At 45.7% G+C, this 24,197-nt stretch overlaps 1 protein-coding gene across 1 annotated transcript in view; it reads left to right on the plus strand.

Annotated features, from left to right (window-relative positions):
• The first annotated feature begins 4,894 nt into the window (after positions 1-4,894).
• mpl (MPL proto-oncogene, thrombopoietin receptor) overlaps positions 4,895-24,197 on the plus strand; it is a 40,297-nt gene continuing 20,994 nt past the window's right edge. Inside the window, exons 1-6 of the mRNA XM_070886041.1 lie at positions 4,895-5,024; positions 11,043-11,169; positions 13,096-13,274; positions 18,040-18,197; positions 19,689-19,848; positions 20,141-20,249. Of these exons, the coding sequence (XP_070742142.1) occupies positions 4,895-5,024; positions 11,043-11,169; positions 13,096-13,274; positions 18,040-18,197; positions 19,689-19,848; positions 20,141-20,249 (863 nt within the window). The remainder of the gene's footprint in view (positions 5,025-11,042; positions 11,170-13,095; positions 13,275-18,039; positions 18,198-19,688; positions 19,849-20,140; positions 20,250-24,197) is intronic.

Below are 24,197 nucleotides of genomic sequence, written 5' to 3' on the forward strand. Positions count from 1 at the left end.
CTGAATGGCCTGCTCCTGCACCTATTTTCTATGTTTCTATGTTTCTATGTCGGCTGCTTGTGGCCAGACACAATGGTGCATGACTCTGGTTCCAGGGACACAGGCGACAGCATTGGGTAGCTCGCTGGACCTGTGTGCTCCCGATGGGTGTCTGCCCGCTGCATTGGCTGCCTGCAGTTGAAACCCTGCATCGCACAACTTTTCATTACTTATGCTGGACACACTGTGGGTCTGATTGCGATCGCACAACTTTTTCTCGCTGGTTGTATGTGCACAGTTCAGTTCATCAATTACACATTCTACATAATCGCGCGATTTTTCCTCGCTGGTTGCGGATATACAATTCAGATTATCGGTTGCACATTTTACATGATCAATTACACTTTTTTTGTCTGACTTACAATTACTGTTACATTGTTTAAGTGTGTGGAGCTGTCCCTTTAATTGTGGTGGGTTGGCAGCCTCCTTTAAGAGGGCCTTGCTTTCTTTACCCCAATCCGCTTCTCTGTTTGGTGTCACATGTTGCTCCATCAGCACTGCACCTCGTGGTCTGGCCGCGGCCACCTTTGTCTTCAGCGCCTCACCTCGTGGTTTGGGCGCCATCTTTCCTCCATCCACGATGTCGACTGCGGTGATCCTCTTCTCCCCGGGTTCTGCCTCCAAAGCTGGGAAGTCGCCTTTGGATCCGATTTTCTTCCTCCGCCCTGCCACTGGAGCCTGGAAGGTGCGTTCAGGTCGTCTCAGCTGGATCATCTCCATGCAGTGCTGAGCCGTCTGTGTCTCAGGTGCTGTGCTGGTCTGCTCTCCGGTGCCGGGTCCACCCTCAGATGAGGGCTTGCTTTGCCTCTGAGCGCAGGGGGCTTTGATCGATGGAGGGGTGAAGTCTTCGCCATCCACTTTCTGCCGAGCAGTGTTGGTCCATCACCTGCAACAATCCACAGAGTTAACTTGTGCACTGTGCCATCATGGAGTACCTTTACATTCACGCTACCAATGGCTGGGATGATTTAATCGGTGTAGGTGCGCAGGTTTGCCTGAACTGGGACCAACTCGGATAGTTCAGCTTGATTGTCCCATAGCCTCTCAAAGGCTCCTTGATTCATCACTGACTGGCTCGCCCCCATGTCCACTTCCATGAAGACTGGAACGCCATTTATCTCGACTTCCATCTTCAGCAGGGAACACTCGGTGGTGCAAGTAAACATGCTATGTACCTCCCCGTGGGACTGGGCTGCCTCTCTGCCTATCAATTCATAATCTGTGCTGGATTCCTGGCCATCTGCAGACTCTTCATCAACGCAGTGAGTCATATTTCTCTTACACATTCGCTGGAGATGGCCCTTTGTGCTGCAGCCTTTACATACATCGTCTTTAAAGCGGCACTGGTGAGCCCTGTGATTCCCTCCGTAATGCCAGCATGGTGTTACTCGATTAGCCCCCCTCGGCGGACTCTGAGTTAAGGGACTTGGGGACCTGTTCTTTCTTCCCTGAGACGGTTCGCGCTCTACAGTCCAGCCTCTAAACGGCGCCACTCTGTGCACAGTACCTGCCGGGTTTGAGTCCTGAGAGTGAGTCATCTGCCGAGAACCGCAGGTCGAGGTCATGAATGACTGGCTCACAGAGATGGACTTCTGCAGTGTGACTGTGGTATCCGCCGACAGTAGCTTGTGAAGAAGGCCCTCATGACGAAAATGCCCCGCAGCGCTTCGTTGAGGTGGTCGCCGAACTCGTACGGTGCCGCCAGCCTCCTGAGGTCTGTGGCATACTTCGCGATTGCCTGGCCTTCGGGCCATCGGTGGGTGTAGAACTGGTGTCTGGCTGTGAGGATGCTCTCCTTGGGCTTGAGTTGCTCATGGATCAGGATTACGAGCTCCTTGTACGACATGGTCGTTGTCTTCACTGGTGCTAGCAAGTCCCTGACGAGGCCATAGACGGTGGGCCCACAACTGGTTAGCAGGATAGCTCTGCGCTTATCAGCCAGTGTGGCCGGGTCATCTCCTGCCAGGTCGGTTGCTGTGAAGAAATATTCTAGCCTCTCCACAAAGGCGTCCCAATCATCACCATCGGCGAACTGCTGCAACTTACCAAGGGTAGCCATTTCCGCGTGAAAGTTCGTAATCTCGTCGCCAATTGTTGTTACCTTAGATGCTCTAGCAATGACTCCATGAGGCAATGTGTTGTAGTTGAACTGTAGTGACCTTAGTCCTTTATTAGTTCACTCCAGAGTGAGGATCACACCTGGTGGCCTGCCTTTTATACTAGGCTAGGCACACCTGTTGAGGTAACCTACGAGTCTCCCACTGTTGTGCCCTCTGGTGGCACATTTTGTGGTAGTACCAACAGTAGCCATGTAGGATACATGACAGATAGCTAGCTGGCTTCAAGACAGAAAGCAGAGTGTAGGGGTAACGGTTAGCTATTCACAGTGGCAGAAGGTAGGTAGTAGTGTTCCACAAGGATCAGTGCTGGGACCACTGTTGTTCACAATTTATATTAATGATTTAGACTTTGGAATCAAAAACACAATTTTTAAATTTGCAGATGACACCAAATTGCGGGGAATACTGAGGAGGACTGCAACAAATTACAGGAGGACATTAATAAACTTGCAGAATGGGCATATAATTGGCAAATGAAATTCAATACAGATAAATGTGAGGTATTATATTTTGGTAGGAAGAATAGGGAGGTCATTTATTACTTGGAGGGTGCGAGTCTAGGTGAAGTAGAGGAACAAAGGGATCTCGGAGTATAAATACACACATCACTAAAAGTTGCGACACAGGTTAGCAAGGCCATAAAACAAGCAAACCAAGCACTAGGGTTTATTCCTAGAGGTATAGAATTTAAAAGTAGGAGAGTTATGCTAAACTTGTATTGAACCTTGGTTAGGCTACACTTAGAGTACTGCATAGAGTTCTGGTGGCCATATTATAAAAATGATAGGGAGGCTCTGGAGAGGGTGCAGAGAAGATTTACAAGGATGTTACCAGAAATGTGAGGATATATGCTCTTTAAAATTATGAAAGGTTTTGTTAGAGTGGATACAGAGAGAATGTTTCCACATGTAGGGAAGAGCACAACTAGAGGCCATCAATGTAAAATAGTCACCAAGAAATCCAATTTCGAATTCAGAAGAAACTTCTTTACCCAAAGTGTGGTAAGAATGTGGAACTCACTACCACAGGGAGTAGTTGAAGTGAATCGTATAGATGCATTTAAGGGGCGGCTAGACAAGCATATGAGGAAGAAGGGAATAGAGGATCATGCTGATAGATTTAGATGAGGAAAGACGGGAGGAGGCTCAAGTGGAGCATAAATGCCAGCATGGACTGGTTGGGCCGAATGGCCTGTTTCTGTGCTGTATATCTTATGTAATCCTATGTAATTTTACCAATGGAAAGAAGGGAAAAGATGGAGAAGGATAGGTTCCCAAGGCTTCAGGGCATTTTGGTTGGCACTCATGTTGCCATTACAGTTCCAAATAGCAACCCCATAGAATGTAAGAATTGAAGGAGATTTCATTCCATCAACATGCAAATGGTCACAGACTGTCAAAACTAAATAATTCAACTGACTGAAAAATGCCTTTGCTTCAGACAAGATGCCTTCATCTTCCAACAGTCAATGGTGCCATAACTCATTGAAGGATCAGGAGGAATGGGTTGATGGCTGCTATGGAGCAGGCTAGCCCTTGCTGCCCTGGCTAATGACACCAGTCTGGAGCCCCCACACCAAGACTGAAAGGAAAAATACGAGGCCCATTCCTAGACTCAAATTCTTGCATTGGGAGGTTGAAGCAGTTCTTCCAATGGTTGGGTAGTTCAGGTGAGGTGACACTCTACAGTCCTGAGAAAGTTCTAAATCAGTTTGTCATCACAAGAGGAGCGCCTCTATGGCCAGAAGGGCTGGAAGGTGAGATTGTACACTTGTCCACAGAGAGGAAGAATTAGAAAGGGAGACGGAAGTGGACAAAGAAAGCGTGAGCCCAGCTGGTGCACTCCCAAACAGACTGATATAGCAAGGATTGATTGACCCGACTCTTAGTTAAAAGGAGACCTGCAACCCCTACCAGAGAAGCCCTAGGGGCCTTTCTTGTACTCTATTCATCCTGTACCAACATGCTGGGTCAAATTGCCAACTCCTCATCTCCATCCAGACATGGTTTCCCCATTACCAACACTCATATGTTCCCTCTGGCTAACAAATCATCACCAAATATTCCAAAGAAGATGCAGTCATTTTATTTTACCCCTGCGCATGTGTGTTCCTGAACCAATGTTTGCTTCCCCAGTGCCTGTCCTTGATGACAGTGTGGGGTGTGTGTCATCCACACCCTAATGTTGTGTCTTAAAATGACCACCTTCCTTGAGGTCACCTTTTCCATTTACATCTCTGGGCTCCTTTCACTGAAAGAACGGCTACGCGAGTTACTGTGGCCAGGCTGATAATCAGCTAACATGACAAGCACAGAATTGGTCCTGGTGTGTGCTTATACAAACACAAACACACTGATATATTGGACAAAGAATCTAATTCTCTGTATTACCTGGAGTATGTTCCCTTTATTCTGGGAACTCTGAGAGGAAAGTCAAGTGCAGGAACCTGTCCCTGTCAGATAAAGAGTGTTCCTATTCTGAATTATTCAAATTCTTATCTGACTTCTTTTTTATGTCTGGCAGAACAATGATTTCAGAGCTGTTCACTGCTGGGTGATCAGCATTGGTTCTTCCAGATGAAAGTCTGGAGTGGTTTTAGTGAGTGTGTGCACCCACACTGTACTGCAGATCCACTTCATGGTTGGTTGGTTTCCTGAGGATGTGCCTGTTCCCACTTCAACTTGTAAACTCCTTCTGTTCTGAGTCAGTCCAACAGTAACAGCGGAGAGTCAGAAATGCTTTTAGTGTTGCTGAAAGAAATGGGTAGCTGTGCAGTGTGGCTCCTGTTTGGGGGCTGTGTATATTTCAACACTATCCGGTCTGTCTCTGTGTCAGGCTTGGAGAATTGGACTTTTCTCCAGGAAGGTAAGTTTGATATCAAACTTTATAAATGTTTGAAGCCAAAAAGGTAGCTGTAAGAAACTGGCAACTTAGTAAAATATCTCTCAACATGTTTAGTCCTGAAGGTCCACTACAGACCTCTACAAACAGTTATATATATTATTTATATTTAGTAATTGCATTCAGGAGATCTGCTTTAAATCATTTCAAATTGTATTCTCTTCTCAGATATAACAAATTATTTGCAAAACAAAGACATTTATATGTGTTTAGCAAAAAAATCACACAAAATGTTTGCAAAGGTAGAATAGTTTGTACGCTTGTAGTGAAAGTGTCAGTGAAGGCATGTTTAAAGAGATAGATTATATCATGGGTGGATTAAAGTGAATAATACTACAACACTGTAAATGTGGACTATGTAAGGTGCTTCACATGGAATAAAAATTAAATACTTTAGTGACATAATAATAATGGACTTAACGATTTAAAGGTTTCCTGTAAGACTGTTACTAACAATTGTTATTTGTTTGTATTTAATACCTATAATCAGGAAAAGATTTACTTTAAATTATTTCAAACCTTATGGACGAATAATCTTTAACAATTATGTTAGTAAATTTTTTAATTGGATATATTCAGCTACATCTGAATTTCCTTCAATTTTTCGTGTAGACCAGAGTCACATATAGGCCAGATAAGGTAGGTTCACTTTGCAGATGGACATTAATTGGACTTTTACTAATATTAAATCGTATAGATAAGTTAAACCCAGAAGTATTAATTCAAAGAACCTCAGGAAAATAGGTTTAAAAGACATAAATAAAAAGTGTGAAACCTGTTTGCAATAATCTGCCAACATGAGAAAAATAAATTAATTTCAGCAGATCTCCTCCCTCTAGAACATTAAGTCTCTCATCATGGTATCCCATTGTATTTTGTTAACAAAGAGAAAAGCAATGAAATGAAAAGACAATTAGATACCATTGGCAGGAATTTCCTCGGGGGATTTCCCGATCAGCCACAGTACCTCCTGTTGTGTATGGAGAAAGAGTCAGACTGAACACTGTGAGCTCAAAGTAAAGTGTGACCTTAGTCTTTTATTACAGGTCTCCAGAGTGCCTCTCCAACCTGTGAAGCCTCCTTAAATACCTGTGCTCCCAAGGGATTATAGGATCCCTTGGGACTCTGGGGAATGAGCCTTCTGGTGGCTGTACAGAGTAAATACAAGTCCACATATATAACAACATGCCCCCCCGCCCCCCCACCAAAGTCTATAGTGTAACTATTTACAATGTGAGTTGATCTGGGGCCCTTCTTGCCCTGGATGATTGTCTCGGTGTGAAAGCTGGTGTTGTTGAATCATTTGTTGGGCCCTCGCTGGGTTGCTGTGCAGCTGGCCTTGCTGGGTTGCCTGGTGTGTTGGGCCCTGCAGGGCTGCTGCGGATGATGGGTTCTGCTTCGTGGTCAACCGTGGTGTCGGTTGCCACTGGTGTGTGTGTTGGGGGTTCAAAAAAGGTAGGGTCCAAGGTGGGTTGCTCAGGGTAGTCCGTGAATCTGAGTTTGATTTGGTCCAAGTGTTTCCGGTGAATGAGTCCATTTGAAAGTTTGACCCGAAACACCCTGCTCCCCTCTTTGGCCACAACAGTGCTGGGAAGCCACTTGGGACCTTGTCCATAATTTAATACAAATACAGGATCATTGACTTTAATCTCGCGTGATACATTTACGCTATCATGGTATGCACTTTGGTGAAGCTGCCTGCTCTCTACCAGTTCATGTAGATCAGGGTGAACTAACGAGGGCCTTGTCTTAAGTGCTCTTTTCATGAGCAGTTCAGCAGGTGGGATCCCAGTGAGTGAGTGTGGTCTCGTGCGGTAGCTAAGCAGAACTCGGGATAGGAGAGGTTGCAGTGAGCCTTCAGTTACCCTCTTCAAGCCTTGCTTGATGGTTTGCACTGCTCTATGCCTGACCATTGGACACTGGTTTAAACGGGGCAGATGTGACATGTTTGATCCTGTTACGGGTCATGAATTCTTTGAACTCAGCACTGGTAAAACATGGCCCGTTGTCACTCACCAGGACATCGGTAAGCCGTGTGTGGCAAACATGGCCCGCAGGTTTTCAGTGGTGGCAGCGGACGTGCTAGCCGACATTATCTCACATTCAATCCACTTGGAGTACGCGTCTACAACCACAAGGAACATTTTACCCAAGAACGGGCCTGCATAATCAATTTGTACACTAGACCACGGTTTGGAGGGCCAAGACTATAAACTTAGCAGCGCTTCCCTGGGTACATTGCTTAAATGTGAGCATGTATTACATCTGTGAACGCAGGACTCTAAGTCCGCATCGATACCGGGCCACCACGCATGGGATCTGGCTATTGTTTTCATCATTACGATGCCTGGATGGGTACTGTGGAGGTCATTGCCCTTCTTGGGGACCGCTACTTGATTGCCCCACAGAAGGCAGTCTGCCTGTATAGACATTTCACCTTTGCGCCGCTGGAACGGCTTTATCTCTTCCTGCATTTCCACTGGGACACTGGACCAGCTCCCGTGAAGCACACAGCTTTTGACTAGAAATAATAAGGGGTCCTGGCTTGTCCAGGTTTTGATATGCCGGGCAGTGACAGATGATTGCTCACTCTCAAATGCTTCCATAACCATGGCTAGATATGCGGGCTGCGCCATTTCCACCCTCGTGGTGGGCAGTGGCAGTCTACTGAGAGCATCGGCGCAGTTTTCTTTGCCTGGCCTGTGACGGATGGCATAGTTGTATGCGGACAACGTGAGCGCCCATCTCTGGATGCGGCCCGATGTGTTGGTATTTATCCCTTTACTCGCGGTAAACAGGGATATAAGTGGCTTATGGTCAGTTTCCAATTCGAATTTTAGGCCAAACAGGTATTGATGCATTTTCTTTACCCCATAGACACATGCTAATGCTTCTTTTTCAATCATGCTGTAGGCTCTCTCAGCCTGAGACAGACTCCTGGATGCATAAGAAACCGGTTGCAGATTCCAGAAATCATTAGCTTGTTGCAATACACACCCGACGCCATATGACGACGCATCACATGCTAGTGCCAAACGCTTACATGGATCATACAACACAGCAATTTGTTTGAGCATAACAATTTTCTCGCTTTTACAAAGGCATTTTCTTGGCTTTTGCCCCAAACCTATTTGCCCCCTTTTTGTAGTAAGACATGTAGTGGTTCTAACAGTGTGCTGAGACCCGGTAAGAAGTTATCAAAGTAGTTCAAGAGTCCCGGAAATGACCGCAGCTCCATCACGTTCTGTGGCCTCGGTGCGTTCTCGATTGCCTCCGTCTTCGCGTTGGTGGGCATGATGCCGTCCGCCGCAATCCTCCTTCCCAGGAACTCCACTTCAGGCACCAAGAAAATGCACTTCGAGCATTTTAACCTGAGCCCCATGCGGTTGAGTCGACTAAGGACCTCCTCCAGGTTCTGCAGGTGTGTTCCAACCTGTGACCAAGATGTCGTCCTGGAAGACCACGGTGTGCAGGACCGACTTCAGTAAACTTTCCATGTTTCTCTGGAATATCGCCGTCACTGATCGGATTCCAAACGAGCATCTGTTAGAAACAAAAAGGTCTTTATGTGTGTTGATGCAGGTGAGGGCCTTCGATGATTTCTCCAATTCTTGCATCATGCAGGCTGAAGTCAGATCCAACTTCGTGAATGTCTTTCCTCCCGCCAGCGTTGCAAAGAGGTCGTCGGCTTTTGGTAGTGGGTATTGGTCCTGCAGGGAGAAACAATTGATAGTTACTTTGTAATCGCCACAGATCTTAACGGTGCCGTCTTCCTTGAGGACTGGGACAATAGGACTGGCCCACTCGCTGAACTCGATCGGTGAAATGATGCCCTCTCGTTGCAGCCGGTCTAGTTCGATCTCTACCCTTTCTCTCATCATGTATGGTACTGCTCTCGCCTTGTGATGGATGAGTCGCGCCCCCGAAATTAGGTGGATCTGCACTTTTGCTCCTTGGAATTTCCCGATGCCTGGTTCGAACAGTGAAGGAAATTTGTTTAAGACCTGGGCACACGAAGTGTCATCAGCGGGCGATAGCGCTCGGACGTCGTCCCAGTTCCAGCGTATCTTTCCCAGCCAGCTCCTGCCGAGCAGCGTGGGACCATCACCCGGTACCACCCAGAGTGGTAGCTTGTGCACCCCTCCATCATAGGAGACCGTTACAGTAGCACTGCCGATTACAGGAATCAATTCCTTAGTGTAATTTCTTAGTCTCTTACGAACTGGAGTTAAGACAGGCCTTGAGGCCTTGTTGCACCACAACCTTTCGAAAGTCTTTTTGCCCATGATGGACTGGCTTGCGCCCGTGTCCAGTTCCATTCATACCGGGAGTCCATTTAGTTCAATATTCAGCATTATCAGGGGGACAATTTGTGGTGAATGTGTGCACCCCATGTACCTCTGCCTCCTCTATCTGAGGTTCTGGCTCATAGTGATCCTCCGTGGATCTGTCCTCCTCTGCAACGTGATGGTTTGGAGGTCTAACAGGCTTAGCAGCTTGCCTGCGCACTCGTTGGAGGTGTCCCATTGTTCCACAGCCCTTGCAAACATATCCTTTGAATTGGTATGAATGGAAACGATGATCACCCCCGCAGCGCCAACAAGGTGTTAATGGCCTTGCATTCATCACCCTTGATGGTGGACTCTGAGACATCTGCGGATGTGTAGCTGCAGGTATATGTATGTGACCTGCCCTGTACATTACGATTCGAAAACAACATCACTTTGTTCAGAGTACTTGTAGCAGCACTTGTGTGCTGAGAGATTTGCTTCGTATTGTCACTGGTGGCAATGAACGCCTGGGCTATCGCTATGGCCTTACTCAAGGTTGGGGTCTCTACAGTCAAAAGCTTGCGAAGTATGGTTTCGTGGCCAATGCCAAGTACGAAAAAATGCCTGAGCATGTGCTCCAAATGTCCTTCAAATTTGCAATGTCCTGCAAGGCATCTCAGCTCGGCGACATAACTCGCCACTTCCTGGCCTTCAGACCTTTTGTAGGTGTAGAACCGATACCTCGCCATCAGAACACTTTCCTTCGGGTTCAAATACTCTTGGACCAGTGTACATAAATCGTTGTATGATTTCTTCATGGGTTTCGCTGGAGTGAGCAGATTCTTCATGAGGCCATATGTTGGTGCCCCACAGACGGTGAGGAGGATCACTCTACATTTGGCAGCGCTCTCTTCCCCATCTAGCTCATTAGTCATGAAGTATTGATCAAGTCGCTCCACAAAAGTTTCCCAATTTTCTCCCTCCGAAAATCTCTCCAGGATATCCACTGTTCTCTGCATCTTTGGGTTCGCTATCTGTATCTCGTCGCCAGTTGTTGTGTATGGAGAAAGAATCAGACTGAACACTGTGAGCTCAAAGTAAAGTGTGACTGTAGTCTTTTATTGCAGCTCTGCAGAGCGCCTTTCCAACCTGTGAAGCCTTCTTAAATACCTGTGCTTCCAAGGGATTATGGGATCCCTTGGGACTCCGGGGAATGAGCCCTCTGGAGGCTGTACAGAGTAAATACAAGTCCACATAAATAACACCTCCGGCATCAGTTTACACCTTGATCGAGAGAGTCTGCCAATCTTCCACCAAAGTTAGGGCGGGCAACAGGAGAATCACTGAGGAAATTCTCACCGTGTGATGGGAGGGTTAGTAAGTTTAACCTAACTCGCCAGGCAGGAAAGCTGTCAGGAAACCAAAGGGATAGGTTGGAACATCAGTTATACACCCCAACCAATATTGCTCTCCGCTGACATCAATGGAGTAAAAGCGGGCGGGTTGTAGAACCAGCGTTCTACCTGATCCCAACGATTTCCCGACAGGTGGGTTAGGTTTAAATCACTCAATAATGTCCCAGAGGGATGAGCTCCAATTGAACAAGTGTCCTGTTCTTACCCCGACATTTCCTATGTCCCTATATACTGGGTGAAGTGTCATTTGCAGATAGTACATGTAATAAAATGAATGAGTAATGTGTTTCCTGCAGGTACTGCATCATTGGTATCACAAGCTGAAGATCTGAAATGTTTTACTCGGATGTTAGATGACCTGACCTGTTTCTGGGATGACAGTGAGGAGACAAATTCTACTTACAAGTTCTTCTACAGCATTGAGTACGTCATAATTTTAATATATTAGTGTGCACTGTGTTGCTGAGAATGGTACTGTGTGCAGAGTGTTGCTGAGTGAGTTGCTGACTAGCTTGAGGCCACAGCTGACCTGTCATTGGCTGTGCCAGCCCTGTGTACTGCATGTTCGAAGGGGGCACTCTTACTGCAGATGGCACAGCGCTACATCTGTTGTCCGGTAATTGCAATGCTCTCTGCAAATATGGTTGGTGGCATTTTGCTGGGTGCAGCAAATCAGACTTTGCTGGTTGATGATCACTCTGGTACGCCTTCTCTCATATAGTACCACCAAATGTGTGATTGGGAAGCTTCAGAGAAAGTATCCAATGGCTGGTCAGACCTTTGATAATATCTGGCCCTTTAAAGCCTTCAGCTTTCCTCGAGAGCTGGAGTGTCCGCATGCACGAAACCTCTGTCAACGTGAGGTATGTGCGCGATGTCTATAGATGCAGGTGTGTGGGTTTTGCATGGAATCGCGAGCTAATTAGATTAAAACATGGCTGGCGTGTAATCTCCCAGCCCCCTGTGTGCTTGCCACCCACTTCAGGGTATTCTGGGCACCTCAGGTATATTGCAGGCCTGAGGCCTCTGTGCTTGATAACATGGGGAGTGGGAGCTCAACGCGCTTCAGAGGATTAGGTGTCTGTCATTATTTTATCTCTTCTGCAGTATTATCAAGTATGTTAATGTACATATAGTAGAGCCACTGTTTTCTTCACTTGGTATTGTCCAGGGATAAATTAGATGGAGTGCATTAGAAATGAGCCTCACCTGGAGGAAGATCCCAGTGCCTGTACTTCGTCTCAGGCCTGATTTAAAAATGCAGCACGGCGCTCATTTTACCTTTATGTTGCAGCAATTCTTTTAAGTGCTATTTAGAAGCAGGGCAGAGGAAAATCTAGCCAATTGGTTACTAAATGTTCAGGTGTATTGCACAGTGTGTCACTAAGAGTAATTTTAACTTTGTGTGATAGTGTAAAATGGATGATGGTGGGTGACGTGAATGGAACTAAAAATCAAGAATAATGTAACACAGGCTGCTGATGTGCTATCACCTATTTTACACTGTCGCACAAAGTCAAAATTACCCCCCCAGAGTGCCACTAAGCATGTCAATGTACTCACACAAGTGTATCCAAGTACACAGAGTGCATTAAGCATGTCCGTGTACTCACACTAGTGTATCCAAGTACACAGAGTGCGCTAAGCGTGTCCGTGTAGTCACACTAGTGTATCCGAGTACAAAGAGTGCACTAAGCGTGTCCGTGTACTCACACTAGTGTATCCAAGTACACAGAGTGCACTAAGCGTGTCCGTTTATTCACACTGCCTTCATGGCAAACGAGCCAAGGGTGGACAGAAAAACATTACAAGAACACCCTCAAAGCCTCCCTGATAAAGTGCAGCATACCCACTAACACCTGGGAGTCCCTGGCCAAAGACCGTCCTGAGTGGAGGAAGTGCATCTGGGAGGGCACTGAGCACCTTGAGTCTCATCGCCAAGTGCATGCAGAAAACAAGCGCAGGCAGCAGAAAGAGCGTGCAGCAAACCTGTCCCACCTTCCCTTACCCTCAACGACTCTCTGTCTCACCTGTGGCAGGGACTGTGGTTCTCGTATTGGACTGTTCAGCCACCTAAGGACTCATTCTAAGAGTGGAAGCAAGTCTTCCTCGATTCCGAGGGACTGCCTATGATGATGATGTACTCTAACCAGAGTATCCAAGTATACAAAGTGCTATCGAATGTGGTAATGTTTCCATTCATGATAATGATGAGTGTACGGGAGGGAAGTTGAGCATCAGAAACTGGTCACAGCTGGTCTCCTCCATGTGCTAGAGGCAGCATTTTAACCTTTCTGCAAATAAGTAAAACCCTCAAGATGCCACATTCGATGTTTTCTTCCCTTACAGGCAAAACATCCAGGAGCAATGTCACACAACGTCATACATGGTTCTCAGGAATACAACACGGCATGTTTGTGTTATCCCTGCAGAGGACATTGTGCTCTTTCAACCATTTATCATCGAACTAAGTGAATCATTTTCCAATGTGTCTAAAATCATACAACATGTATCAATCGAATCAGTAGGTGAGTGGCACTCTTTCTCCTACTCTTCTACCACTCAGTAGCCACAGCTTATATCTGAATTGACACTAATGTACGCATCTTGACAGGCATTATATTGTCCCTGGCACAAAATTGGTACTTACAAAATTATATTCATTTTACTTTTCCCATGTTTTAGATCCCTTTACTGGGCCTAACAAAAGTGGTCAAGTGATAATCTTTAACAGCCTCTACCAATGTCACTCTTATGTTGTCGTCTAGGAAGTACATGAGAGCATCATATCTGCCTCCACTCAGTGCTTGCATCAAATGTTCGACTGAAATTGAAGGATTAGTATCTTTGATATAAGCTAGAGCAACTCAGAAGCCATGTTAAGTAACAGTGTGCACTTATATAGCACCTTTAATGTAATAAAATGGCCTAAGCCACCTCACATAGAAGGGAGCAGATGAGAAGCCATAGTAGAGGAGTTAGGAGAGACTATCAAAGATATGGTCTAAAAGAAGATAGGCAGGCAAACAAGTACCAAGGCAGGGAAGGGAAAACCAGAGAGTAGTACAGATGGCTGAAGCTCTGCCAGAGATGGAGGAGCGGTAGGCTGGAGATTCCACTGATCAAAATTGGAGGAGTAAAGGGCACAAGAAGGGATATAGGGTTAGAGTAGGTTGAAGAGGTAAGGTGTGGTAAGACATATGTACGATGGGGAAGAATTTGAAGGCAAGGACTGGATTTTGAATTTAGTACAAGGAACCAGTGGAGGTTGGTGAGGCCAAGCGTGATGGGTGATCAGGGATTAGTAAGGGAGCCTATACAGGCAGTAGAACTTAGGAGGAATTTAAATTTGTGTACAATGAAGCTTAAGAGGCTAGAGAGGAGGGAATTGGAGATGTCAAGTTTTGAGGCAACAAAGTTTCAGCAGTTTGTGGGGGGGGAGGTGAAATTTAAGTGAACAAGGAGAGATAATATACAATGGTCACTATTCATGACGTTGCCTAGGGCATTCTCAGTGCTGTGGACAGTCTAGAAGTGAAATTCAGCGGATTTGAAACAAAAGTTTACGGAGAAATGAACATGGAGCTGAATGGCTGTGATGCATCCGAAGTACTTGGAGAGAAATTCAAGGTTAAATATGGGGTTCTAGTTGGAGAGAATGCAATTATCAAGGATAAGTTTTTTGAGGAAAACGTGATAACAGCAATTTCAAGATGGAGGCGAATGTTGGTCATTTAGAAGGAGTCTGGGATTGTTCTTACCTTTGAGAATGATTCTGGAATAATAGTCGGATTTTGCTGTGGAGAGGGAGCCAGAGTCAAGGACAAGCCAGATCTGGTGATGTTTACAACCAGGCTGGTTGAACAGCAGGTGTAATTGAGTCTGTAGAGTTTAGACTTCAGGGTGCATAAATAGAGACGATGCCAGGGTAATGGCAGAGGGAGAAACCATGAGTACTTTGGAAGGTAAAGATTGAAAATCGAGCGATATTAAAAGAATCCATTTGTATTAAGTTTAGTCCATTTGTAGTCATTAGTAATCAGTTCCATTTTTATGAAACCTCTTGTTGAAAACCTAAACCTGGAATTCTGCGAATGGTTAACAGTACAGAGGCTGTGAGCAGCCTGTTTCAGGGCTCGGCTACATGTTTTTTATTTAGCGCTTAAGTTACCTGTAAATAACCATAATAATGTATTCTATGTCTTGCTAGCCCTAAACACAGTCTGTTCGTCTTAGGACCATGGATGCTTGAGAGAGATAAATGATTAGAATGTCAGGAACTTCTTGATAATGGCTGGTGGAAACTTCAAGATTATGTGAAATAATGTAGTTAGAAGGATATGAAAATGGTGGAATTGTAATGTGAGGTTGGGAGATGAAGAAGGGAGACATCTGGAGGGTTCCTTTATTCATTCACGTCACTGACAAGGCCAGCATTTATTGCCCATCCCTAACTGCCCTTAAGAAGATGGTGGTGAGCCGACCTTTTGAAGCAGTTTAGTATAACTGAGTGGCTTGTTAGGTCATTTTACAGAGCAGTTAAGAGTAAACCACATTTCTGTGGGTCTGGAGTCACATGTAGGCCAGACCAGATAAGGATGACAGATTTCCTTCCCTAAAGGACATTAGTGGATCAGCTGGGCTTTTAGGACAATCTGGTAGTTTCATGCTTTTTATTCCAGATTTATTTAACTGAATTTAAATTCCCCAGCTACCATAGTGGGAGTTGAACTCCTGTCTCCGGATTAGTCCAGACCTCCTGGTTTACTAGTTTAGTAACATAACCACTATGCTACCCTTCACATGAGGTTGGGCGACAAAGAACGGAGACATACCTTCTTCTTCTTAGGCAGTCCCCCAGAGTCGAGGATAACTTGCTCCCACACTAAACTGAGTTCTAAGGTGACTGATGAGACCAATGTGGGATCCACAGTCTCTGTCACAGGTGGGGCAGACGGAGGTTGGAGGAACAGGTGGGTGGGGTACATGATTTGCCATACGCTCCTTCCGCTGTTTATACTTGGTTTCCATGTGCTCCCTGTGAAGAGACTCGAAGTGTTCGGCGCCTTCTCGGATGCTTCTCCTCCACTTTGAGTGGTCTTGGGCCAGGGATTCCCAAGAGTCGGTGGCAATGGTACATTTTATCAAGGAGGCTTTGAGGGTGTCCTTGAAGCATTTTCTCTGCTCTCCTGGGGCTCATCTGCCGTGACATAACTCGGAGTAGAGTGCTTGTTTCGAGAGTCTAGTATCAGGCATGTGGACAATGTGGCATGTCCATCGGAGCTGATCGAGCGTGGTCAATGCCTTGATGCTGGGGATGTTGGCCTGTGTGAGAAGGCTGACTTTGGTGCGCCTATCCTGCCAATGAATTTGCAGGATCTTGCGGAGGCAGTGTTGGTGGTACTTCTCCAGTGCTTTGAAGTACCTACTGTTAATAGTCCAAGGCCCCGAACTTGGTGCACTCACCGCTCGCTGTCGCCGGCTGCCGGCAAGTTTTTTGGGTGGTCTCCCCTCGGTGCCAGTTTCGTGGAGGCCTCCCGCCGGCGGGAGGGGAGGACCGCTGGGAACCGCCCGCTGACGTCCACTAGCGTGCAAGGCGCGTAAGTGTCCTCCCGCCCGCTGAGCTGCCAGATTCCTCCAGGCAGGTGTTGGCGGCAGCAGGAGGAAGGACCGTGCATGGAGGCAGGTCTAACCCCAATGGTAAGTATGAAGACCTGCAAAAAAAGGTTAGTAAACTTCTTTTTTTACAGCGATTCAGGTGGATGGGGTCCCCTGAAAGTTTTCCAGTGGATTTGTTTTGTATAAATTTTTATTTTTTTGTGTTCCCCCCTCAATCCTCGGTGGCACTTTGCCGAGGATTGCATTTACTGCCGAGATTGGGAGCTCCCACCCGCTGCCGTCCACATTCAGGGCGTAAGTTGTGTTTTTGCCACCAGGCGGTCTTTGTGGATCTTTTTGAGGAATCTCCTTGCTAAATTACCGCCGGGTCTCTCGGCGGCCCTTTGGGCGGCACTTGGGCTGGCCTTAGTTTTGACCAAGTTCGGGCCCATGCATGTCTCTGATGTATATAGGAGTGCGGGTATCACTACTGCTCTGTAGACCATGAGCTTGGTGCCAGGTTTGAGATCCAGCCTTCGAACACTCATTTCCTCAGGTGGCCGAAGGCCGCACTGGCACACTGAAGGCAGTATTGGACTTCATCATCGATGTCTGTCCTTGCTGATAGTAGTCTCCCAAGGTATGGAAAATGGTCCACATTGTCCAAGGTCGCATCATGGATCTTGATAATCGGGGAGCATTACTGTGGACATATGGAGGGTTGATCATAACCGACTATAATGCATGTATCTTCTGCAGCAAAGCATCTGTTGTAATCTTTGTGTTAGGTGTGTGCCAGATAACTTTTAATAAACAGCAAGTGTTTGAGCCATGTCCAAGAACTTAGGGCCAGATTTTAGGCTTTTCTGTTTCCAGGCGAAAACGAAGATGGGACGGGAAAGTTAGCGGTCGAGAATAGTTTGCGCTTTAGTATGTCATTTTGGGCATCTGGGCCCTGCGTCAGGGGGCGCAGCGCTAAGGGAGGCATTGTACACTTTGTGGCGCAAGGATGGGAAAGTTGCAAACTAAAGTGCCGGGCCGTGAGCACTCCGAGAGAGGCCTGGGGAGGGGGGGAAACTAAAAAAAAAAAAACACAAAAACATTCCCAAAACATTGCCCACACTGCCACAACACAAATCACTAAAAAGATTAAAAGAACAAACACTCGCACTTACCTTCGGAGTATTTTATCCTCCTCTGCGCCGTCGGCTATGTTGGACGGCTCTGATTTCGCAGGCGGTCACTGCGGGCGCACTTCCGGGTGGACGGGTCAAGCAAAAGTCAAAACTTCTGCCAGAGTCACAACCAGGGGCTTTGCACACCCAGCGCAGCTCTTCCCGGCGGTGCTGCTCAGTGCTGCCGCAAAACCCGACCAGCGGATCGCGATGGGCCGCAGGAGACCTGAACGCCGCCTTTCACGCTGCTCCGGGGCAAAACCCGGAGCGCAAAGGACCAGAAAATCCAGCCCTTATTCTTGGAATATATGCAAAACAGTATTATAAAATTTACATTCCCAACAATGCAAAGCATTAAAAAAGGTTGCAAGCTTGGAAAAGAACAGCACTATAATGACCAGTGCAACTAGTCTCAGATACGTCCCTGTAAATAGTATTGGTATGAAACACAATTATTAACATTTTAAAATATAAATCACTTCCAATTGCTCTAAAACTCTGATTGTATCTCTTCATCCAGTTCTCCTAGACCCACCTTCTGACGTAACGGTGTATTTAAATGGGAATCCTCTCCAGCTTCGTATTGGCTGGGACCCACCAAGAAATCCTGACATAAACGAATTTCTTATGTATGAAATTAGCTACTGGAAGGATAAATCTGGCCCTGCTTCAGAAAAGGTGAGTAGATCCCTTGATAAGAAAAGTATTTACTTATTACAGTGTGCAACACACCTAACTCCATATGTTTTTGTTGAGTGCACTTGTTAGATCAACAATAAGGTGAAGCCAAAGGCAACAGTAACGTTAGCAGCCATGTCACGATACTGACCTGATGGGTAGCTGAGAGCTCCATGTGACCTGGAGAGTTCCAAGATACAGTCTCCCACCTTCATTCACCTCTCACACCTAGAATCGTGCCTCTTTGGTAACGCAATGGAGCATCTCCGAGAGATTGAACCATCAAACCCTGAAAACTGGGATTTCAAACTGGTCACCTTTCTTTTAATATTTAAAAGATAAGCAATTCCGCATCTGACCCTTTCATTAAGTTTTTTGGCTTTTCTGTTTCTCTCCACTACCCTCCCTTCCGCAAAGCTTTTCTTCAGTCCTTGTTGATTTTTAGTTCACAGCCAGTTCTTTCGTCATATTGCGTGAGTTGAAAAATCAATGATTTATTTTGGGCCATTCAATCGGAATCCAGCTTCCATCTTGTATTGTGTGAATGGTCTATGGTGAAGTTTGGAGTGAAGGCTAAATAAAGCACAGTACATACATATTTCGAAACACACAAATCCAGATTTGCATATACAGCACCATCTAACCTTGTGAAATGTAGGAGAGTTCACATTTGTGCAGTAAGATTTGGTGAATTCAAACCCGACTCCCTGAGACCACTGCAACACACCCCTGGTACTAGAACAGAACAGAGAGACCTAGAAATTCGGTGCATTTGCGCCTCCCGCTAGCGCTAATGGGGCGCAAAACAACTCCCGCCATGTTAGACAGGACTTTAGCAGCGGCGCTACGGCATTGTGCCCCGATCTCCTGCACCCGGAGATCGTGATGTCATTGCCGTGCGCATCGTCCCTCTGACGCCCCAGCCCCGAAATTGACTTTCGCCCCTTGCAGCAGCGCCGGACGAAAACACCGTCAGCTGCAGGAGGCATGCCGCTACTTGGGCAATAATCAAAGGCGAGGTGGCCGAGCTAAGTAAAAAAAAGACTTACCTCTGTTTTCGCTGTGTTCCTTCATTTTCTTCGTGGAGTCCTGCCCGCGATTGCTCAACTCAGCACTCTGCTTGGGTGCCAGGTAGGTGATTCTTTCATTGCAGAGCCTGCAGCGATGGCCCTTCTCTTTAAAGGAGGGAAGGGCCCTTTTTAAAAGGCAGCGCTGCACGGCCTGGTGTGCAGCGCTGCCGATGTTTGTCCCGTTAGCACTCCAAGAAGGAAATGGAGCACCTGGCGTTAAGTTTCTCGCCTCTCAAAAGTTACCGCCCACAAGCGGAACGATAATCAATTTCTCCCGCAGAGTGTTTCCCCACCCACTCTCAGTGTCCTGAGAGGGAAGAAACATTCAACCCTTTGCATGTAAGCTGATTCAAACCCTGGTTCCACAGGTTACTGTTTTTCTTCAGTGCTAGGTTAATAACCAATAAATCTCTTCTTTCAGACAGAGATTGTCAATACCAAACAGCAACATGATCTTCAGGGCCTAAAGGCTGGAATTAAGTACATGGTTCGTCTGCGCACCAAGCCTGATGGCATTTCATTTGATGGGTTCTGGAGCGCCTGGTCAGAAACAGTATCGGCTGTAACTCCCTATTCTTCAGGTGACTTTGAAGCAAATCACTGTCAAGTGTTAACTCTTTTCAGTCCCTCTGAGTACAGCACAGGTATAAAAAAGGAGCGCAGACCTGCTCTGAAAGACGATAGTATATTCAAAGAAGGAATACAGACCCTTTAACATTCCATAAATAATTACAAAAATCATGGCTTTCTATCAGGTATTTGCCTTTCAGTGTAAACTGTAATCATTTTAAACTAACTCACTCTCATATCCTTGTTGCATCCTGTCTTTTGACTCCTCGGTGACTGAAAGTCTCCCTTTTCTTTCCTTTTCAGATGAAATAAATCTACGTTGTTCAACCTCTGACCTCCAATTCATAATCTGCCAATGGAAAGTGAATAAAACTGAGGCTAGTGCTCTCTATAGCCTGTACTATCAAGCGAGGTAAACCCGCAGTGTAAACAGTGATCGTTCAGAGGCCTCAGGACGGGAGGGGGAAATTCTGGGACCTATTTTATCAAAATATATAACCTTCTGAGCTCCTCATGGTCCATTCTGGTCTCCCAATTCTAGTGAAATTGGGAGAATAGGGCTCTTCGGGGTAAAACGGTAAGAAAGTGGGTGACTGCGCTCAGCCTTATGCAAATGAGAGGACGTGGAAATAAGAGCAGCTAAAGAACCTGTGTTTGAGTTAAAAACAAAAGTGGAAACATTTGAAGAACTTATGGAATACAAGATGTGCCTCAAATATATCTCATCATACATTCCATTCCTGAGTAAAAGATAACCCTTAAATCCAGTCATTCCCCTTGAACAAAATATAGGTATAATTAATTACAGTGTAGTTAAAAAGTGATGGATGAACATGTGTTTAAGAACAGGATTGAAAGTTCCTTCAGATAACATTCTAGATGATCAAATACTCCATAAGAAAAACAAACGACTCTTATCCTATTGGGCACATGGCAACATCCTCTGTGGGGTGGTTGCGTCTTTTTTTGGTTTCCTGGGTTCTCTATTCTAAAGTGATCTGATGAACTCAACTAACTATGTCTGAGCACAAATTGATCTTCTGAATGCATTGCGAGGAAGCAGGTCAAGGAACCGGAACGCAGTCCTCCAGCCAGTGAATAAAATGGGGAAATGTTTAGCAGCAGACATTTTGGAGTGTTTTCAAATTTAAAAGGTTGCAAAATTCAACATCTGGCAGATGGAGTATAATGTCGGAAAGTGTGAGGTCATGCACTTTGGCAGAAAAAAATCAAAGAGCAAGTTATTATTTAAATGGCTGCAAAGTGCTGCAGTACAGCGGGACCTGGGGGTACTTGTGCATGAAACACGAAAGGTTAGTATGCAGGTACAGCAAGTGATTAGGAAGGCCAATGGAATCTTGGCCTTTATTGCAAAGGGGATGGAGTATAAAAGCAGGGAAGTCTTGCTACAATTATACAAGGTATTGGTGAGGCCACACCTGGAATACTGCGTGCAGTTTTGGTTTCCATATTTAAGAAAGGATATACTTGCTTTGGAGGCAGTTCAGAGAAGGTTCACTAGGTTGATTCCAGGGATGAGGGGGTTAACTTATGAGGAAAGGTTGAATAGATTGGGCCTCTACTCATTGGACTTCAGAAGGATGGGAGGTGATCTTATCGAAACATATAAGATTATAAGGGGGGAGTATTGCTAGTGCTGTTGGGGAGAATTTAAAGTACCTTGGCAGGGGAATGGGAACCTGAGAACGAATTCAAAAGGGAGGGAAGTAAAGCAGCAGTTGAATAGCAAGAATCTAGAAAGCGAATCTGAATCTGTAAGACAGAGGAAACAGGGCTTAGTGTGTATTAAGCTAGGAGGTCTTCCTGTGCTGAATGGTATATACTACAATGCAAGGAGTATAGCGAATAAGGTGGATGAGCTAAGAGCACAGGTAGGCACTTGGGAGTATGACATTATAGCCATTACAGAAACATGGCTGAAAGAGGGGCGGGTTTGGCAGATCAATATTCCTGGCTACAGGATTTTTAGACAAGATAGATAGGGGGGTAAAAAGGGGGGCGGGGTTGCGGTACTGATTAAAGAAACTATTACAGCGGTGAGGGATCATCAACTGAGGCCATATGGGTCGAATTGAAAAATAATACTGCTGGCCGTGTACTATAGACCCCCAAACAGTGGGAGGGAGATAGAGGAGCAAATATGTAGGCAAATTGCTGTGAAGTCTAAAAACCATAGGGTAGTAATAGTACTGGATTTTAACTACCCAAATATTGATTGGACAAATTTAGTGTGAAGGGTATAGAGTGTGCGGAATTCTTGAGATGCGTTCAAGAGAATTTTTTTAGTCAGTATGTAGTACACCCAACATGAGAGGGGGCGGTCTTGGATTTAGTTTTGGGGAATGCAGCTGGGCAGGTTGAAGGGGTATTAGTGGGGGAGCACTTGGGTGCCAGTGACCATAATTCAGTCAGATTCAAGTTGGTTATGGATAAGGACAAGAATAGGCCAGGAATAAAAGTTCTGAATTGGGGAAAAGCTAATTTCGTTAAGTTAAGAAATGATTTGGCCATAGTAGATTGGAAACAGCTACTTGTGGGTAAATCAGTGCCGAAATAGTGGGAGACATTCAAGGAGGAGATTCGGAATGCTCAGGCCAAACATGTGCCCTTAAAGAAAAAGGCTGGGAAAAATAATTCTAGAGCGCCATGGATGTCTAGGGACTTACAGGGGAGGATTAAGAAAAAAAGGGAGGCTTATGTCATATATCAACGGCTAAATACTTTAGAATCTTTAGAGGAATATAGAAAGTTAAGAAGCAAAATTAAAAAGTATATTAGGAATGCTAAGAGAGAGCACGAGAAATTCTTGGCCAGTAAAATTAAGGAAAAACCAAAGATGTTCTATAAATATATTAAGAGTAAAAGGGTAATTAAAGAAAGGGTAGGGCCTATTAGAGACCATAGAAACATAGAAACATAGAAACATAGAAAATAGGTGCAGGAGTAGGCGTTTCGGCCCTTCTAGCCTGCACCGCCATTCAATGAGTTCATGGCTGAACATGCAACTTCAGTACCCCATTCCTGCTTTCTCGCCATACCCCTTGATCCCCCTAGTAGTAAGGACTACATCTAACTCCTTTTTGAATATATTTAGTGAATTGGCCTCAACAACTTTCTGTTCACCACTCTCTAGGTGAAGAAGTTTCTCCTCATCTCGGTCCTAAATGGCTTACCCCTTATCCTTAGACTGTGACCCCTGGTTCTGGACTTCCCCAACATTGGGAACATTCTTCCTGCATCTAACCTGTCTAAACCCGTCAGAATTTTAAACGTTTCTATGAGGTCCCCTCTCATTCTTCTGAACTCCAGTGAATACAAGCCCAGTTGATCAAGTCTTTCTTGAGAGGTCAGTCCCGCCATCCTGGGAATCAGTCTGGTGAACCTTCGCTGCACTCCCTCAATAGCAAGAATGTCCTTCCTCAGGTTAGGAGACCAAAACTGTACACAATACTCCAGGTGTGGCCTCACCAAGGCCCTGTACAACTATAGCAACACCTCCCTGCCCCTGTACTCAAATCCCCTCGCTATGAAGGCCAACATGCCATTTGCTTTCTTAACCGCCTGCTGTACCTGCATGCCAACCTTCAATGACTGATGTACCATGACACCCAGGTCTCGTTGCACCTCCCCTTTTCCGAATCTGTCACCATTCAGATAATAGTCTGTCTCTCTGTTTTTACCACCAAAGTGGATAACCTCACATTTATCCACATTATACTTCATCTGCCATGCATTTGCCCACTCACCTAACCTATCCAAGTCGTCCTGCAGCCTCATAGCATCCTCCTTGCAGCTCACACTGCCACCCAACTTAGTGTCATCCGCAAATTTGGAGATACTACATTTAATCCCCTCGTCTAAATCATTAATGTACAGTGTAAACAGCTGGGGCCCCAGCACAGAACCTTGCGGTACCCCACTAGTCACTGCCTGCCATTCTGAAAAGTCCCCATTTACTCCTACTCTTTGTTTCCTGTCTGACAACCAGTTCTCAATCCATGTCAGCACACTACCCCCAATCCCACGTGCTTTAACTTTGCACATTAATCTCTTGTGTGGGACCTTGTCGAAAGCCTTCTGAAAGTCCAAATATACCACAAAACTGGTTCTTCCTTGTCCACTCTACTGGAAACATCCTCAAAAAATTCCAGAAGATTTGTCAAGCATGATTCCCTTTCACAAATCCATGCTGACTTGGACCTATCATGTCACCTCTTTCCAAATGCGCTGCTATGACATCCTTAATAATTGATTCCATCATTTTACCCACTACCGAGGTCAGGCTGACCGGTCTATAATTCCCTGTTTTCTCTCTCCCTCCTTTTTTAAAAAGTGGGGT

The sequence above is a fragment of the Pristiophorus japonicus genome, chromosome 8, assembly GCF_044704955.1.
Source record: "Pristiophorus japonicus isolate sPriJap1 chromosome 8, sPriJap1.hap1, whole genome shotgun sequence".
NCBI classification, from domain to species: domain Eukaryota; kingdom Metazoa; phylum Chordata; class Chondrichthyes; family Pristiophoridae; genus Pristiophorus; species Pristiophorus japonicus.